Source organism: Peromyscus maniculatus, chromosome 18 (assembly GCF_049852395.1).
Source record: "Peromyscus maniculatus bairdii isolate BWxNUB_F1_BW_parent chromosome 18, HU_Pman_BW_mat_3.1, whole genome shotgun sequence".
NCBI classification, from domain to species: domain Eukaryota; kingdom Metazoa; phylum Chordata; class Mammalia; order Rodentia; family Cricetidae; genus Peromyscus; species Peromyscus maniculatus.
In genome coordinates this window covers 2,538,519-2,558,158 of record NC_134869.1, presented here as the reverse complement: position 1 = coordinate 2,558,158, position 19,640 = coordinate 2,538,519, and the positions used below count along the sequence as shown (strand labels likewise).

General features: G+C 48.2%; 1 protein-coding gene across 5 annotated transcripts in view; it reads left to right on the top strand.

The window, feature by feature from the left end:
* Window positions 1–19,640, top strand: part of Rfx4 (regulatory factor X4) — a 154,480-nt gene that overhangs the window by 25,595 nt on the left and 109,245 nt on the right. For 4 of the 5 annotated variants that reach the window (XM_006986974.3, XM_042263156.2, XM_076554462.1 and 1 more), the window contains exon 3: window positions 14,887–14,947. In XM_006986974.3, the coding sequence (XP_006987036.1) occupies window positions 14,887–14,947 (61 nt within the window). Of the gene's footprint in view, window positions 1–14,886; window positions 14,948–19,315; window position 19,640 lie in introns of those variants that run through there. The other variant, XM_042263157.2, reaches the window with a different exon arrangement.

Here is a 19,640-nt window from a genome sequence, read left to right as displayed (position 1 = left end):
CTTTCCACTCTGTGTGTATGCACATGCATGCACATGTCTGTCCACTATGTATGCATATACGTTTGTGGGTGCACATGTATATGCATGGAGGCCGGAAGTCAACCTCTGGTGATTTGAAGGAGCTGCCCACCCTGGCTTTTGAGACAGGGTCTCTCATTGGCCTAGAACTTGCCTGAGTAGATCCCAGAGGGCCTCCTCTCTCTACCTCGCCTGCACTGAGATTACAAGTGCCCTCCCCACGCCCGGCTTTTCTCCTGGGTTCTGGGACTCAGACAAGCACTTGATTGGCTGAGTCTTCTCCACACCCTTTTTCATTCTCCTAATGTTAACTTTGGATGACTTGAACTTCTTAATTGTTGGCTTTTCTTTAGCATTCATTTATTTTGTGTGTAAATAGTTGGGGGTAGGTAGGTAATGCCTGCTATGGCACACAGCTGGAAGCCTGAGAACGGATTTGCCAGAGTTAACTTTCTCCAAGTGGGTCCCAGGATGTCTGAGTATGCATGTAATCATGTCACCCAAGGACAATGATAGTGTTTCTTTGTCTTTATTATCTCTATGTTAAACAAGATTATTTTATTTTATTACATTTATTAATTATTTAGTGTGTTCTGGAGTGTTCCACAGTGGGCATGTGGTGGTCAGAGGACAACTTTTTGGAGTTGTCTCGCTCTTTCCACCATGTGAGTCCTGAGGACTGAACTTACGTTACCAGGTTGGAAGCCAGTGCCCTCACCTGCTGAGCCCTCAGCAGCCCAGTCTCCATGGTTTTCTTCCTTTCCTGTGCCTTGGTGCACTCGCTGGGACCCTTCAGGGGTGCTGTGCTGAAGAGGTGAGGGAGGACATCCTTGTCCTGCCCCCAGCCTAATACTTGGGAGTTTTCAGTGAGTCTCTACATCCCATTTCTCTCCTTTTCCCTGTTAGCATTGTGGATTATATTGATTGCTGAAATTTTGTATTTCTTGAATAAACCACACTTGGTCAGAAGTTTTAACTTTTGGAGGACACATTTCTGAGTTACACCAATTACTATTCTGTGAGGGATCTGACCTCTATGTTGGTGACATTTATTGCAGAATTTTTAGGGTTTGTGTGTGTGTGTGGGGGGGGAATGCTTGTTTAAATGGATGTTTTCCTCTGCTCATTTTCAAAACAGACATTCTTTTAGAGGAAATCCTGGTCTGGGGAGATGGCTCAGTGGTTAAAATGCTTGGCTGCACAAGCCTAAGGACCTGAGTCTGACCTCAGCACCCATGTCAAGGGTGGTGTGGCCATAGGTGTCCATACCCCCTGGGTTGTGGGCAGAGACCGGAGTGCCCCAGGGCTTCCCGGGCAGCCAGCCAAATGGGTAAGAGACCCTGTCTCAGAAAAATACGTGGAGAGAGGTTGAAGAAGACAGCCAATGTCAACCTAGGCCACTACACACATGTGCACACAACCACACACACACACACATGTGCACACAACCACACGCGTGCACACACACACACACACACACACACACACACACACACACACACACACACCACAGTGGAAATTCTGCAACTCTCTTACTATGTCTGCCTTGAATTGCTCCTTTCTCTTCACACTCAGCACAAGAACACTGAGTTTAGTCCTGTGACCTCATTCTGACCCCCCAAGCTCGCACTTGAGTGCGTTTGGTCTAAATATGTCCGACACTCCCAAGACACCTGATTATTGTTTTAAGCGGTTAACATTTATTTTTGTTGATTTGCATATCTACCCTCCCAGAGTTCTTTATTCCTGTCAGTACTTGGGACTGTTTTTCACGTTTGCATGAAGAGATCGTTCTCCTGACTCTCGCAGTGCCGTGCAGTGTGGTACATGCCATGTCAGGTGTCTTTATTGGCCTGTATTTCTGAAGGCTATTTTTGCTGGATATAAAATTCTAGGTTGGTGAGGGATTTGAACTTTTGATTCTCTTTGTCAACACATTAAAGTTGACATCTCAATTATCATCTAACACACAAAAAGTCTCTTGGGAGTAAGTCTACAGAGTAATCGTTATTTCTTTGAATGCAGTGTGCTGTTTTCTTGCTACTATTAAATTTCTCTTCCTGGCCTTCTGTATTCAGTGGTATAGTGATGGTGCCCACACATGGGACTTGACTGTATTTCTTCTTTGTGTGGAGCAATGTTTCTCGGAGCTATAGGCTGCCATCAGAGTTGCAGACTTCTTAGTCCTTGCCTTCTGTTCCTTCCTTCCTAATCTGGGGCTCTGGGATCTTTAACTAGAGCTTCCAACAGCACGGCTTAGGATTGTTTGCCTCTGGTTTGTCCCTCTCTCTTCCAGAACTTTCCTGCCTGTCACTTTGCAGTCACCATGCTGGCCATTTTATAAACACGGGTTCTGAGGATTGAACTCAAATCCTTGTGCTTGCAAGCATTTCACCTGAGCGATCACCCCAGACCCTCAACTGCCATTTTTCATCATGTCTAGTCGGCTGCAGAGATGGTAAAGGAGTAGGAGGCAGAAAGCCATGAGCTGGGTTGTGAGTTATTTTGCGCTAAGCAGAGAGGGTAAAGAAAGGTGGGAAACAGGAAACATGAGCTTTGGGCTTGTGTTAGCTAGTTTTATGTCACCTTGACACAAAGTATAGTGATCTGAGAGGAGCGAACCTCAATAAGAAAATATTTCCAGAAGATCGGGCTGCAAGTAGGCAAGTCTATAGAGCATTTTCTTTCTTTCTTTTCTTTCTTTCCTTTTTCTTCCTTCCTTCCTCTCTCTCTTTTTCTTTTGAGACAGAGTCTCTCTGTGTAGTCCTAGCTGCTCTGGAACTTATTCTGTAGACCAGGCTGCCCTTGAACTCACATAGATCCACCTGCCTCTGCCTCCCAAGTATTGGGATTACAGGCACACGCCACCAGCATATTCTTAATTAGTGATTGATGTGGCAGGGCCCAGCCCAGTGTGGGTGGGGACACCCCTAGGCTGGTGGTCCTGGGTTCTATGAGAAAGCAGCTTGAGCAAGCCACAAGGAGCAAGCCAGTAAGCAGCACCCCTCCATGGCCTCTGCATCAGCTCCTGCCTCCAGGTTCCTTTCCTGTTTGATTTCCTGCCCTGACTTCATTTGAGATGAACATTGATGTGGAAACATAAGCAAAATAAATCCTGTGCTCCCCAACTTGCTTTTGGTCATGTGTTTCATCATAGCGATAGTGATAGTGACCGTAACCAGGACAGCCCTGTCATGGGGTGACTGGGATTTTCATGAAGGAACTGCAGAACAGGCAAGGCTGTCGGGATGGTGGCTTCAGGCTGATGTGGAGATCAACAGGGTTCTTCCAAACTCCCTCCTCGCTCTCTGGGAACTAGAGCAACATGTGCGGTCCAACACAGATGTGCCCGAGTCCTCTAACCCAGACTGCCATTTCCCCCATATTTAAACATCAAAGGATGTTGTTGTTTGTTTTTGCTCTTTTGGGGGGCCTGCCACCCAGCTCCCAAATAAATCACACACGGAGGCTTATTCTTAATTATGAATGCCCGGCCTTAGCTTGACTTGTTTCTTGCCAGCTTTTCTTAAGTTATCCTGTCTACCTTTTGCCTGTGGGCTTTTCCCATTCTCTTACTTCTGTAAATCTTACTCTTACTCTGTGGCTTGCTGTGTAGCGGGGTGGCTGGCCCCTCATGTCCTCCTTTCCTTCTCTGGCTACTTTTTTACTCTCCTCCCAGATTTCTCCCTCTGTTTATCCTCTCTGTCTGCCAGCCCCACCTATCCTTTCTCCTGCCTCGCTATTGGCCATTCAGTTCTTTATTAGACCATCAGGTGTATTAGACAGGCTCAGGAACACAGCTTCACAGAGTTAAACAAATGCAACATAAACAAAAGTCACACATCTCTGAATAATACTCCACAACAAAAGGACTCTCGCCTCCAGCCCATGTCTCGCCGGGAGCCACAGTCTTCCCATCCAGCTCTGTACAGTCGGACGCTGCACAGGCCGTGTTCCTTGTGCCCGTGGGGAAGGAGTCTTTCTCCTCAAATGGTCCACACTGGGCCCTGCTCTCTCCGCTCTCCCAGTTCCTGATGGTGGCTCTCTTGTCCCATCTCACCTGCCCCGAAGGCCGGCCTCTTCCTTTACCTCCCAGCCCTCCTGACTCACTATGGCTGGAGGTGAAACAGAAATATTCACCGCACAAAGGAGGCAAAGGCTTGAGCTCAGAGTGTGACAGCATGGGAAGCCCGGGGTCAGGGAGGGTTACAAGGTGATGACTCACTGCTGTTCTGTTAAAATAGCTCCCTGGTTCAAGGTTATGTAACCGAAAGACTCCTCTCTCTCTCTCTCTCTCCACTCAGCTCACTCAGTACGCCTCAGTTTATTATCCAATTTGGGGTCTTGTAACTTCATAAAAGGGATTCCGGAGAATAGGAAATGTTGTTAAATCTCATTTGAAATTCCTAACAGAAAAAAAAAAAGATAAGAAGACTGCTGAGCTTCATCCACTGGGGAGAAGATGGGGTGGGGAGGTAGGTTTGTCTTCCAGACCTGCTTCGTAAATCCATCAAGCTGTGGGCAAAAGCTCCCGACAGTGGCAGAGAGAGCGCAGATAGTTGCCAGGCTGGAGAATGCCTTAGAGTCAGAAACAAGGGATGTCTCCTACAGGGAAATCTCCTTACCTGCTTTTTATAATCATCACCACCATCACCACCACCACCACTACCACCACCACCACCACCACCACCACCACCTCTACAGTCACCACCACCACCACCACCACCACCACCTCTACAGTCACCACCACCACCATCACCACCACCACCACCACCACCACCTCTACAGTCACCACCAGTACCACCAGTACCACCACCACCACCAGTACCACCAGTACCACCACCACCACCAGTACCACCACCACCACAACCACCACCTCCACCACCACCACCACCACCACCACCTCCTCTACAGTCACCACCACCACCATCACCACCTCCTCTACAGTCACCACCACCACCACCACCACCACCACCACCACCACCACCACCATCAGCACCACCACCACCACCACCAACACCACCAACACCACCAACACCACCAACACCATCATGATCATTATAACTGTTTGTGGTGGTGGGGATAGAACCCAAGGCCATGCAGGCAAGGCAAGTGTTCTACTGTCAGGCCACATTCCCAGCCTCCGGCTGCTTTTGAAGACTGGAATTGCCTTCCTGGGGTGCCAGCATAGTGCAGGAATGCAAGGCTGCCAGTTGACCGATGAGACATCAAAGATGCCCACACATTCCTATCTTCCTGGGCCTCAGTTCTGTTCCCACATCAAGGGTTTCCCAGATTGACCTCAGGGTCCCTCCTGTCTGCCTGCCCTCTCCTGCCCACTGTCCCTACCCTCAGTTCCTCTGTGTTCTGATCCCCTGCCTGAGCCCTCTACTCCTCCCTCAGTTACCCATGGCCAGGTTTCATCAAGAGGAGCCTGGAGCCCAGAGCCTGGGTCGGAAGGTGAACGAAGACCTTGCTGGAGCCCAGGGAGGGGGGGAGGCAAACAGCCTGGAGCGCTGGCCAGGTCTCAGGGTCAGACACTCCGGAAGCACTTAGCTGTTGGAGGAGACTCTTCCTTTAGATGACCCCTCCTCATGGTCATGTCGTAGGCCCCCCTACTTTAGCTCCTCAGTAGTGGCCACTTGTATCCATTCTTTTTTGTTCTTTAAATTACATTTATTTGTTTGTTTGTTTGTTTGTTTGTTTGTTTAGTGGAGATCAGAGGACACCTTGCAGGGGACAGTTCTCTGCTTTCATCATGTGGGTCTTGGGTCTTGAACTCATATCCTCAGGCTTGGCTGCAAGTCTCTTTCTCTACTGACCCATCTCACCATCTCCACTTTTTTCATTTGAAAAATACGTTTCACCAGAATTTCTTCATGCAAATAAGAAATGTGAACATATGTTCTCTATCACTGCTTTTCCTTTCACACAAATAACAGCACTTTCTGTGCATACATGCTGGGCTGTGACTTGATGTGCTCATTTCTGGATCAGCCTAGTAAGAGAGAGGTCACCAGGCGCAGTGGCGCTCACCTATAATGCCACTGCTTGGGAGGTAGATACAAGAGGATCAGGTGTTCAAGGCCATCCTTGGCTATATAATGAGTTTGAGGCTAGCCTCGACTACATGAACCCTGTCACAAAAGTGGGGACAAGAGAGAGAGAGAGAGAGAGAGAGAGAGAGAGAGAGAGAGAGAGAGAGAGAGAGGAAAGAAAGGGAAAAGAGAGAGGGAGGGAGGAAGGGAGGGAGGGAAATAAGAAAAGACAGAGGGCATCCTCATCCTTCCAGTTGTTTGGTTTCTGCTTCTCATAACCTCACGACAGAGTTCTGGGTTTTCATGTGGATTTCTACCCATCTGACCACTGCCTCTCACAATCTTAGAGTTCTCTTTCCACTGATGAAGATGGGCCATTTGCTCAGCTTTAGGAGCTTTTGTATCTCCCCACGTGAGAAACAGCGATCCCCACTTCATAAAAGAGCACTGGAGACCTGAGTGTTGGAAGTGAAGCCATTTATTTCATGGCCTTGCAAAGGGCATCAGCCCACAGAAAAGGCAAAAGCGGCTGGTGTGCCAATTTGGCACAAAACGGTGGGTTTATAGTCCTAAGTGCATTTCCTGCTACTTGGGTTACAGTGGCTGAGGTCTTCAGGGAGGTGAATCTTTCTAGGATAGTCCTCACCCCAAATTCCCTGTTTTCCCGGGCCTCCGGATCTCCTCCCCTTTCTGAATTGGGGGTTTTGTCATTTAGCAAATTGTCTGTAGCTTTTCAGTCCTTGGAGAAGGTAAACAGTGCCCAGGTGAGCAGGCGCCAGCTTCTGGCTGGGGAAGACAGGGTTCTGGTGCCTCCCGCTTGTCTGTCCTTCACGGATGTGCCTTAAGCCTGCCTCAGACTGAATGTGGGCCATAATGACTCATTTCTTGCTCTCGCCAACAGCACATGCTTTGCCCATTTTTCATCTGGGCTCCGGGTCTTTCTCCTCCTGGTTTTGGGGAGCTTGCTTCAGTGGTAGGCAGATGAGCACCCCATGTGCATCACGATTACAGGTTTTCCAAGTGAGCCATTATCTTTGAAAATTATGGCACATTTTCTAATCCCTCACATAGAAAATTTTGAATTTTTTTTGTAGTGAAAATGTATCAGTTTTTTCTTGTACAGCTTTTAGGGTTCACATCTGAGTTAGGTGGACCCCTCCCTAGACAGAGGCTCTGGAGGAATTCACCCAGAGGAAGGAGAGGAAACAGGTAGGTCGCTCCTCAGAGTGATGCTGCCAACGTGACTGTTTTGTCTGGGACTCAGCCCTGTTCCCACAGGGAGAAGGATTTGTTGCCAAGGGCTGGAGTCACCGCCAAGAGCCTGGGTGCCTCACACCCAGCTCATCAGCCGAGGCTCTTAGGAAGCTGGAGGAGGAGTGAGTTAGGGGAAATGAAACATTTGCCAACTGCCCGTTCCCAACAGGTGAGGCCTGGCCAGGTGTGGGCAGGCCAACACAATGAAAGGAAATAGAATTAGAACTTGGAAGTGAAACTCGAGACTCACATGAACTTGAACTGTCCCTATTTTGAGTTGAAGAGGTAATTAATTAATTTAGAGACTTTCTCCCACCACATTAAACTTTGCAAATCAGCCTCAAGGCAGGAAATATTCTAGAGCAGGTACCTGGTTATGGCAAATTGAATCAGCACAGGGGCTGCACCTCTAGGGAGAAACAGCAGGTAAGAACTATGGTCTTTAAACCGTCAGCCCATCACTACAGGCCAGAAAGAAAGCCAGGCTCTCCATGGCTGAGTCTGGGAAGCTTTGACAAGAGTGAGGGATGACCATTGCCTTTGCTCCACCAATAGCCACGTCGTGACCTTAGACAAATCGCTACACTTCTCTGGGCCTCCCTTTCCTCCGTTGTAAGAGGAGAAAATGCTAATAACTTCTTCCGGTGTTGACAAACACTGATCACCGTAGATGCTGCGTTTGGTGCTGTGTGTGTGGACTCCTCCGCTCTCTAGGGCAGCTGTGAGAGCTGTCTGTCTTCTCTGAGAGCTTAGCGTACTCTTTCCATGTATGGCCTTCATGTGCTGTTGTTTCTAGGTATGCTTTCTGAAGCCAGAGCGAAGGAAGGGCTCAGCCTTTAGTTTTGTGTGTTTCAAGTCATCGCTTCATCCCACAGACACTTCTGAGCCCTTGCTGTGTGTGGGTGTGCTGTGCCACCAGGTCTGTGCCCTCCAGGCTGTGTAGCCCAGCAAGGCAGCTGTCAGTTGAAGGCTCGTGTCATCCCAGAATTTGAATGCTGACGCTTCATGACCAAAGTGATAATATTTAGAGGTGGAGGTCTGGGGGGTTGGTTAGGACATGAGGGTGGGGGTCCTCGAGAATGGAATGAGCGCCATTATAAAAGAGGCCGCAGAGAGCTTCTCACCCATCTGCCACCAGAAAGAGTAAGGTACACGCTAAACAGCTCCTGTGACCAGGAAGAGATCCCCCACCAGGTGTGGAATCTGTCCGTACCCTGATCATCTTGGACTTCTCAGTGTCCAGGAGTGTGCAAAAGGACATTGTGTTGTTTATAAGCCATCTAGTCTGTGGCATTTTGTTACAGAAGCCAGAACAGGCTAAGGCAGTCGTGCAGTAGTAATCCTACCCAGAGATGAGGGCCCTGCTAGGGAGAGGACGAGGGGCTATGGGGCCACTGAGTCAATGCAATACCCTGTCCCTCTGCAGGGCTGTGACCTGGGTGGTGGCCGTCTTGGAGAAACCGCAGCTTTTAGAGGCTCAGGGAGCACTGAGATCGTACGTACACTGAGCAGGGGGAGGTCGGAGCCCAATGTGCCTGGTGCTCTCTGTCTCTTCTTCACAGATGAGGAAGTGAGAGACTGAAAGGCTTCTTCGGGTCACATGACCAGCACCTTATGGGGCCAGGATCTGAACCTAGAGGTAGAGGAAAGTAAAGGAAGAGGCGCAGAGGGGCCTATGCTGTGTTCGGGACCAGAACTGTGTTTTCCTAGGGGTTCTCCGGAGAGATGCTGCCCTGGCTTTAGCTGGTGGGCACTGGAAAGTAAAGGCTTCAGGAATCCCACCCGCCTGACATTGCACCTTGCATATGGGTCTTACTTGACCTGAGGCCCTTCAGCCTAGTCAACTGCAGGGACGATGGGCAGCACCCGTTCCTAAAGTCTGCAGAGACTCTGGGCAGCACCAGTTCCTAAAGTCCGCAGAGACTCTGGGCAGCACCAGTTCCTAAAGTCCGCAGAGGCTCTGGGCAGCACCAGTTCCTAAAGTCCGCAGAGGCACTTGGCCAGTTCCTAGAGTCTCCATCACCCAGGGCTATTCCATCTCCTTAAACCGCTTCCCTGCCTGCTTTGGGCTGATGGCTCCTTCAGATCCCAAGCCAGGCTCACATCCCACCTTCTTTGTTACCATAGCATCCTGGACCCGACATCCACAGTGCCTGCCCAGAACTTGAACTTTTTTAGCTGATTTTTTAAAATTGAAAATAGATTTTTTATACAGTATATTCTGATTATGGTTTCCCCTCCCCCAACTCTTCCCAGATCCTCCCCACTTCCCTACCCACCAAAATCTACACTCTCTCTTTCTCTCGCTCATTAGAATACAAACAGGCATCTGAAAATAATAATTAGAAGATAAAATAGAAGCAAACCAGGATAGGACAAAATGAACAAAAAGAAAAAAAAGACCCAAAGAAAAAGCATAAAACATAAATATAGACAGAGACACATGTCTGCATACAAATAAAACACACAAAAACAAAATGGGAAACCATAATATATAAGCAAAAGATCTATAAGGTAAAACCAAAACAAAACAAAAATCTCCAAAAATACCACCGAGTTCATTTTGTGTTGGCCATCTACTGCTGGGCGTGGGGCCTGGCCTTAAGTGTGGCTTGTATACCCAATGAGACTCTGTTGAGGAAAATTGATTTTTCCCTTTTTAGCAGATAATTTGAGCTCACGAGAGCAGAGGCTGTGTCTGCTTTTTCTCAGCCTTTGCCCCTGGCACAGAGTTAAGATGCAGTAGACATTTCATAAATATTTGGCAAGTTAGGAAGTAACCAGTCCTTCAGGAGAATTAGGATTGCTAGTCACTATCTATGGGTAAGGCTCGGGAGTGCCACCCTTTGAGAGAAGGAGCCCAGGCATTCAGAGCTGGGCCCAGGGGCACAAATGGCCCAAAGAGCAGGAGGACCCTGGAGGCAGAGGCGCCTGCTTGGTGATGAGATCAAAGGCCCATACTTTGATGGCTTTGGGTGGAACAGTTCTTGCCTAAGTATCACCAGTGCCACCCCAGAACGAGGCACCAAGTATCAGCGCACATTCACCAACTGTTTGGACCATGGGAGTCGTCTAGTCTCCATACAACCTTGTTTCTTAATTTATAACTGTATACAACTTCCTCTCAGCTGTGCTCAGAGGACTCCAGTGACCCAGCCTGTAGGAAGTGCCACGTGGTGGCTAGCACCAACGCCTTTCAAAGAATGTTAGTATTATTTTGGTATTCTTTAAAAATGTACCTAGTTTTTTAAGTCTTTATTTTATATGTACGAATGTCTGCTTGCACACATGTCTGTGCACCGTGTGCACGGCTGGTGTCTCTAGTGTCAGATGCCCTGAGCCTGGAGTCAGGGAGTTGAGAGTCACCGTCTGAGAGCTGGGGGCCAAGCTCAGGTTCTCTGCGAGACACACTGACGCCATTTTGTCAGTTTTACTTTGTACACACCAGCACTGGGAATTATCAGTTTATAATTTGACTTCCTCTCTGAATCCAAGAAGTTGAGTATTACTTTATGTATTTATTGATTGCATTCTTTTAAAAAAAAAACCACAAGAGATTTATTTATTTTTATTTTATGTGCATTGGAATTTTGCCATGAATGTTGAGTCCTCTGGAAATAGAGTTACAGACAGGTGTAAGCTGCTATGTGGGTGCTGGGAATGGAACCCAGGTCCTCTGGAAGAGCAGTCAATATTCTTAACCAATGAGCCATCTCTCCAGCCCCCTGGTTGCATTCTTATGACAGTCTCAAATCCGTGTTCTTTAGTATGCTATAAAACCACCTTTTATGTTGTGTTTTTTTTTTCTTTTTCATTTCTGATTTTATTTCTTGCACACACACATTCTTTTGCATGTGAATATATAATTTCCCAACATCATTCCTTGAAAATATTCTTTTTTTTCCTTTTATTTTACAATACCATTCAGTTCTACATATCAGCCACGGGTTCCCCTGTTCTCCCCCTTCCTGCCCCCTCCCCTTCCCCCCAGCCCACCCCCTAGTCCCATCTCCTCCAGGGCAAAGCCTCCCCCAAGGACTGCGATCAACCTGGTAGACTCAGTCCAGGCAGGTCCAGTCCCCTCCTCCCGGACTGAGTCAAGCGTCCCTGCATAAGCTCCAGGTTTCAAACAGCCAACTCATGCAATGAGCACAGGACTTGGTCCCACTGCCTAGTTGCCTCCCAAACAGATCAAGCCAATCAACTGTCTCACCTATTCAGAGGGCCTGATCCAGTTGGGGGCCCCTCAGCCTTTTATGTTGTGTTTTAAACAACCATAAGTGTTAAGTCCTGAGGCCCTGGCAGGAGGTGACACAAGGTGACTTGGGTCCTCACCTGCCTTCTCAGTGAGCTAACCCTCAAGGAGAGGCGGTGGGTGTGGGCTAGATGCTTCAGCTGGAAGATGAGCATGGCAGAACAGAACCAGATGTGGGGGAGGCTTCAAGCAACCAACGATGCCCAGTTTAGGCTTGCAGGAACAAGAACCATTCAGAAGGGGCTCGGGTGACAGGGCACTGAACAGTGTTGAGTCTGTTGAGGATTCTGGCATCTTTGTGCCCGAGAACTCTTAGTGTTTATATTAATACTGTGGTTTGGGAGACAACGCCCAATGGATATGGTTTTTTTTTTTTTTTTTTTTTTTTTTTTTGGTTTTTCGAGACAGGGTTTCTCTGTGTAGCTTTGCGCCTTTCCTGGAGCTCACTTGGTAGCCCAGGCTGGCCTCGAACTCACAGAGATCCGCCTGGCTCTGCCTCCCGAGTGATGGGATTAAAGGCGTGCGCCACCAACGCCCGGCTGGATATGGGTTTTATTAGCTGAGGTAGGGTGGCTTTCAAAACAGAGAGGCAGCCATTTGGGGGCCTATTAATGAGAGGTACAGTATGGAATTGGGAGTCCACGTCCCTCCCTGCTCTGTACCCACAACTTTGAACTTTGACCTTGTCCTCAGCCCACCACTCTCTGCCCAGTCACAGGTTTGCTGTCTCTTCCCATTCCTTTCCTGTCCAGAGAGTCTCTCACAGATTCCATTTCATTGTGGAAAAACATTTTTCTCAACCCCATATTTTAATCAGAATTATACTGATGCCAATCTGCTTTCTTGGAAAGAATACTTTCTGGACTCAACTTTACTGAAACAATTTTAAGATTTTAGGAAAGAGTTGGTCAGGTGTATCCAACCTGTGGCCTGTAGGATCCGTGCAGCCAAGGATAACTATGAATTGGCCTGGCGCAAAAGCATGAACTTATGCAAAACATTATGAGATTTGGGGGGGGGGGCAGCGTGATTGCACAGTTCTTGAGCGCAGACCTTGTAGATGACAGCGTGTGTCACAATGTCAAAAGGGCAGATACCCTGTTGGCCACCAGCATCTTAGACCATCTTCATTTTTGTTTCATTTAAGCTATTTTCACAGGGACTAGTTCCTTTCCACTTCAGTGTTCTGTGCCAGATTTTGTTCAGTACATTTGTAGGTTTGGTCGGTATGGTTTCTTTCTCTCTTTTATCTTTTGTTCTTTTCCCTTTGCTTGAGATGCTGAAAATGAAACCCAGGGCCTCGCACATCTTTGAGGCAGCATTCCACTATGTACCAAACTAGATGCTCTCTCTCTCTCTCTCTCTCTCTCTCTCTCTCTCTCTCTCTCTCTCTCTCTCTCTCTCTCTCTCTCCTCTTACATTTATTTGTGTTGTGGGCATGCTACAGAGTGCATATGGAGGTCAGAGAACAACTTCCGGGAGCCTGTTCTCTGCTTCTGTCATGGAGTTCCAGGGTGACTCAGGTCACCCTGACCTTATGATCATCTCCTGCCACTGACTATGAACCGTTAATCCTCCTACCACAGCTTTCTGGGTTTGGATATTACAGGCGTGCATGACACCCAGACAACCAGTTTCTTAAAAGCTAAGTTCTCAGCATGTACTAATTGTATGAAATAATGAATTTCATCATGTTATTTTCATTCATGTCTATAATTTTCTTTTGAAACTCTCTAAGACTGTAGTAATTTTCTTGGGCTAAATTTGTGGATCAAGAAATTTTATGTTGCCTCCTCAGTTTACTAATCCTCCTTGGGACTTGGATGAAAGACTAATAGCTCTCAGGTGGGCGGGAGATTGATTCTTTGCTCTGACTGTTGCATTGAAGGACTTAGCAATCAGGAACCCGTGGGTCTGCCTGGCCTGATGGCTCTTTTACTAGATGGTAGCTTTTACAGATAAGTGACTTTTACAGATAAGCTTTTGTGATGTTTGATATTGGGGAATGCTCACGGAATCCCGATTAAGAGAAACGTTAAGTTACCTGCCCCAAATAACTTGGTTATTCTCATTATATATAGTAGACGTGTGTGTGTGTGTGTGTGTGTGTGTGTGTGTGTGTGTGTGTGTGTGTGTGTGTATGACATACTGTAGACACTAGTGATTGTTATTATTGTATTTTGAATCTTTGACAAACACATTTGTGTGATGAGGAGGGATTTGCTTTCTTTCTTGTTATACAAATTCTAAGGTAAGTCATAGTGGCTCCTACTTTAATCCTAGCACTCGAGAAGGCTGAGGCAGGATGATTGCCGTGAATTTGAGGTCAGTATAAAAAAAGTTCTACAAAATATTCTTGATTTTCCTCTTGAACCGAAAACCTTATTATCCAGTCCTTTACAAAAGAGGCCATAGGACTCTGTCCTGCCATACCGCCTCTTCTGGCTCTCCAGAATTCCTACACAGCTTTCACAGTCCCAAACTGTCTGCTCTGTTGGGGTCACGAAGAGCATACTATGATGAATGTCTAAGTCTGTCCTAGTTACGCCAACAAAATACCTCAAACTGGTTCTGGAGGCCGTAAGGCCAAGGTATTTGTTGAGGTTCGGCTCTAGTGGGAGCCGCCTCCTGGATCGGAGGTGGAGCCTTCTTGGCGTGTGCTGAAGGCAGAAGGGACGAGATGGCTCTCTGGGGTCTTTCATAAAGGCTTTGATCCTATTCACAAAGGAGTTGGAGGCCCACCTCCAAACATCCACTCTTGGGGGGATTGGTTAATTCCTAAATGAATACCGGAGGGACACAAAGGTTCAGTCCACAGCAGTCAGTAAAGACAATATATTTAAGGCCTCAAACCGTGGAGACAGATGTCCAAGATGTCTAAGTGGCTAGATGCATTTTAGGAGTCAGTGACAACAGAGGGCAGCTTGTCAGACTAACCTACTACTGTCACATAAAGAAAAGGGACTTAGGAGTCTTTTGTAGAAGTCAGTTTTCTGAGTCAGGAGTGGTAGAACAAGCCTTTAATTCTAGGACTTAGGAGGCAGGTAGATCTGAGTTTGAGAGTAGCCTGGTCTACATGGTAAGTTCCAGGTTCCATATGTAACGAGGGCTACACAGTGAGATCTCGTCTGAAAAAAATAAAATAAGTTTTCCTTGTATGAGAGTGCAATGAGCCAGTGTGTTGGAAACACCACGATGTCGTTGTTTCGAGGCGTCGGCATCCGAGAGAGACCTGGCCTTTTGAAACTTGGGGTTCCCGAGCAGCCTTTGACTCTCTCCCGTTGCCAGCTGAAGTCAGCTCCGTTTTCTTTCCTTTAACAGATGAGGAAAAGGAAAATAATAGAGCCTCCAAGCCTCACTCCACGCCCGCCACTCTGCAATGGTAAGTGTCTGCTTTCGGCAAGCCAGGGCCGCCCAGAGCTCTCTAGCTAGGGCAGGCTCTCACTCGGCTGTGTCGACATTGTTATGCTTACCTGGCATTTGGTAACCCGCCAGAAATCTGTTTGGTTTGCAGGCAAATGCAAAGGGCTCACCTAGATCCAGCCTGGTGGTTTGAGTTTTCATGTGTCTTTTCTTTGGGGGTAAATTTTTTCCCATTATCAAAACACTGGTAAGGATTAGATTTTAAGTGAACGTTGTTGACTGAGTTTTAACAGCCTGTTATTACAGAGGATGGAGTTTTAGTAAATGGTAGAAGTGAAAGTCTGTCTGTCCTTAACCTAGGAGCCCTGAGTGAATTAACAGTTGGTAAAAATAGAATTATTTTAACACTACAACATTAACAAAAGTAGTCCTCTAGAATGACTTTCCATTTAATATTTGAAACTCCTGGTCTTGGTGAAATGCATAGCAAGACCCTCTTTTCAAGGCTTTACTGGAACATTGTGTTGTGGCCTTGAACCCTGGCGCTCTCTGACCTGAGACCCTTCCTTCGGAGGACCTTGGCAGTTGAAGGCCAGTCACCCCTTAGCAGTCTAGCTCAGGGAACCCAAAGGAACCCAGCAGCGAAGGGGAGGGAAAGATTTGGCGAGGGGAAGGTGCTCACATCCATTCCTTGCCGGCTTCTGTGTGGGGCTCACTGACATGCCCTGTGTTATTCTAAGTCAATGGCCTTTGTACTGCTGGGTCCATTTTATAGAGGAGGAAAATAAAACTGAGACAGTTACGTCATTGGTTGGCCACTGTTTCCTAGGTGGGAGGAGACAGGAGCCTGGCTGGGGCTCTTTAACTGCCAACCTGGTGCTTGGGAAGGACTGAGGAAAGATCTCAGATGGGGAAAGGAAGCTGATGGCCGTAGGGAAAGTCATGTTTCAGTCTCTGGGCTGATGTGTGCAGAGAGGAAGAGAAGATGACAGAGGAGAAGGCATTCGGGTAGATCTCACCTTGCCACCCAGGGGTCTCCGCAGTCAGCTTGCCATCTTGGGGTCTCCACAGTCAACTTGCCGTCCAGGGGTCTCCACGGTCAGCTTGCTGCCGTCCAGGGGTCTCCACAGTCACCTTGCCACCCAGGGGTCTCCACAGTCAGCTTGCCATCCAGGGTCTCCACAGTCAACTTGCCGTCCAGGGGTCTCCACGGTCAGCTTGCTGCCATCCAGGGGTCTCCACGGTCAGCTTGCTGCCGTCCAGGGGTCTCCACAGTCACCTTGCCACCCAGGGGTCTCCGCAGTCACCTTGCCACCCAGGGGTCTCCACAGTCAGCTTGCCGTCCAGGGGTCTCCACGGTCAGCTTGCTGCCATCCAGGGGTCTCCACGGTCACCTTGCTAGCAGAACTTCAATGACAAGGAGCACAAGGACAAAGAAGGAAAAGGCCTCGAAGGAGTCTTGGAAGCCACCTTTGATATTTGGTGATGCCAAGCTGATGACTGTGATGGGAGCTGACGTCCTTCGGAATGCCCCCCTCCCCCATCTGTCTTCCTCTTATCTCTGCATTAGCCTAGAGACTGTGGCCTGGGGATCTGGCTCAGTTGTGGAGTGCTTGCCTGGCATACAGGCAGCCTGGCCTTGATCCCCCACACAAGATAAACCACATGTGGTAACTTGTGCTGTGACACCAGAACAGGGGAGGAGTGGAGACGAGAGGGTTAGAAACTCTCTTCTCCTCACGTGCCAGCAGTCTGAGGTCAGTCTGGCTATACCGGATGCTGTTCTCCCCATCCCCGCTGAAAGGGTGGGGGACTCTAAATGTACTTCCCCTAGCAAACCTGCCTCCGTAGCGGTCTCCAAATATTATGCCAGTGATGTCTACATAAGTGCCGTGGTGCCAACACAGGAAGGAGGTATCCACGTGGAGGATACTGGGTGTGAGGATTGCCAGAGATGCAAGGCATCGGCATTGTCTTCGTAGTAACCTGAGCCATTCATTTCAGAATAAAATACCAAAAAGATATTAAAGAAACCTGCCTTGTGGCATCTGTTTTTCTGTGATTCTCGGGCACCTGCCTGGCAACAGCTGGCGGTGACGGCTGACTCTGACATCACACTGGGGTCAGCTCTCAGCTGGGACACTTGCCAGCTGTACAGCCTCCAGCCAGGTCCTCAGCCTCCCCCTGCCTCAGTTTACATAACAGTGCAAAGGGATGACAATTGTGTCATCCTGAGGACGAAATGCCCAGCCCAGGCAGCGCCTGCCATGGGGGAGGTGCTTAGGCAGGTCCTCTGCACACCCCTTCTGTATGACTCTCCAGAGGGCCACCCAGAGCAGGACAGGCCTCCTTCCTGTATTCCACGTCTGCAGCAACGGGTTCTCATCAGTGGTTTGTTCCTTGAAATACAAGGTCCAGTGGATGGTTCTAGAACCGACTTCATCCTCGAATTGGCAAGCATGGGACAAAGCAGATTTGAGAGTGCATATTTAGGAATATCAAATGTCAGTCTCCAATTTCCTTTATATTGTATGTTAATATAGCTTCAGTCATTAACTGAATTCAAGTAATTCTTGATGAGTACCTACTATGTGTCAGGGCTGGTCCTACTATGGGATAAGAAAGATGAAGGAGAAGCAAGCAGAACTGTACAATTATTTTTTGAGACAGGGTCTGTAGCCCAGGCTGGCCTTGAACTCTCTCTGGCTTCTACCTCCTGAGTGCTGGGATTTAAGTCTGGATCAGGTATGACACCTAGCTTACCCAGATTTGGGCAAGCTAGGCAAGCACTCTGCCAACTGAGTTACATCCACAGTGGTAATTTTTTAAGGGACCAGAAACTAAACCAGGCATACATTAGCCTGAGGTGGCTGCTGTGGGAGACTTAGAGGCAGTAAGGGCAGGGTGGCAGCACTATTCTGATAAGCAGTAAAGGAGAGCTTCTTGGAGGTGACACTCCAGTGGACAGATGTGTAACAGCAAACTCACCCTGACACCACGCCCTGCGGGAAACCAGAGCCAGTGGAGCATGCAGACCGGCGGCTACAGTGGCCTGAGGCTGGAGCCCAGCTCTCTGCTCTACAGGAAGAGCACACAGTGGTACAGTCAGCCTGTGTCACATGATGTGGCCCTGGAGCAGGTTACAGAGGCGCTGGGCTGGGAGGAGACTGACTCTGGCTCCAGTAGACCTCTCGGGCAGTCTGAGGCCTCCACAGCCTCTCAGAGACAAGCCCCTGTCAGGTCAGTCACAGAATTAAGCCTTATCTGCTCCCCACCACCACCGAGGTCCATCAGCAGACCTAAGCCAATGGGAAGGCATGTTGTTCTGGGAAAGGCAGCATTCTTCATATCTGTCAAGGGTAACTTCCTCTAGGCCCAGGACTCAGCCCCAGAAGCCCTCTTCCCTGTGACAGTCGTGGCTTAACCATGAGAAGTAGTCTGGACACAAACAACAGCATCCCACGAAGGGAGCAGGCTGGGCTTGTTCAAGGTACCACAAGCAGTTCAACCTGCAAAGAATGTCGGGATGCAGATGAGGGGCTCGTCTGTTTATCCCCACATGTGAGTAGGGGAAGCAGGAGGATCAGAAGTTCAAGGCCAGCCTCTGACATATCAGGTTCCAGGGGCTACAGACACCCTGCAGCAAGACACAAAATAAAACAGAAGTGTGGATGGGGGAACGTGTGGGACATTCCTCTAAACTTGAGGAAGAGCGTCACCTTAAAACCACCCCCTCCATAAAATTCCCTCATGAGTAATTAGTTATTTTTCTAATGTAGTTTCAGTCTAAAAGCTTTGTCTCTCAGAAGGAACTGGATGCATTCTTCATTTCACAGAAAACAGCATACGATTTACAGTGTGTCTCCCTTGTCGCTCTGGCTGCCTGGGAGCTCAGAGGTTACGCTGAGCTGACTTATCAGTGCTCTGTCTGCACATCCAGGGACGCTGGCACACTTTCAATGCTCTTCTCTGTCTAACTCTACCTGGTTAGCTTTAGATCTTACTAGCTTTTTAGAAAAGCCAGGAAATAAATATAGTCATAGATGCCTCCTGTTTCTGCTCTTACTGGGACAGGTGACACAATTCTTTGTTAGAAAATTAAACTGAAGATTAGGCTAAAGTCTTCCTCAAAAATAACCTTCCAGCAAGGTGTATGTGTATGTATTTACACGAATGGACCTAGGGGGTTTTGCACTGTGTTTTTAATTTGTATTTTATTTTATTTATATCCTCATTATAAAAGACACACAGCTATATTAGACTATTGCCCCACAGAGGGCCAAACTCCATAGATCCGCAGCTTACTTTATTTCTTAACATCCTGATGTCACACCCAGATTAGTGATGTCACACTGGATTAGTGATGTCACACTGGATTAGTGATGTCACACCGGATTAGCTAAAAAAGAATTAACCTCAGGCTGGAGAGGTGACTCGGAGGGAAAAAGCACCTGTCACCAAGCTAACAAGCTTGAGTCTGAGCTATAGAGCCCACAAGTGACCCCCGTACATCTGCCATGGCACATGCCTGTGAATGTGGACCTGGGTTCAGATCCCAGCACCCACGTTGAGTGGTTCACAGCCACCTGCAACTCCAATTCCAGAGGATCTAATGCCCCACTTAAAGATGAAGAGAATTCTCTTCCTTCTAAGTGGCACACGGCGCTGCCTGGAGAACAGCGGCAGAATTTAGTTGGCCCCTTTCCCCTTGG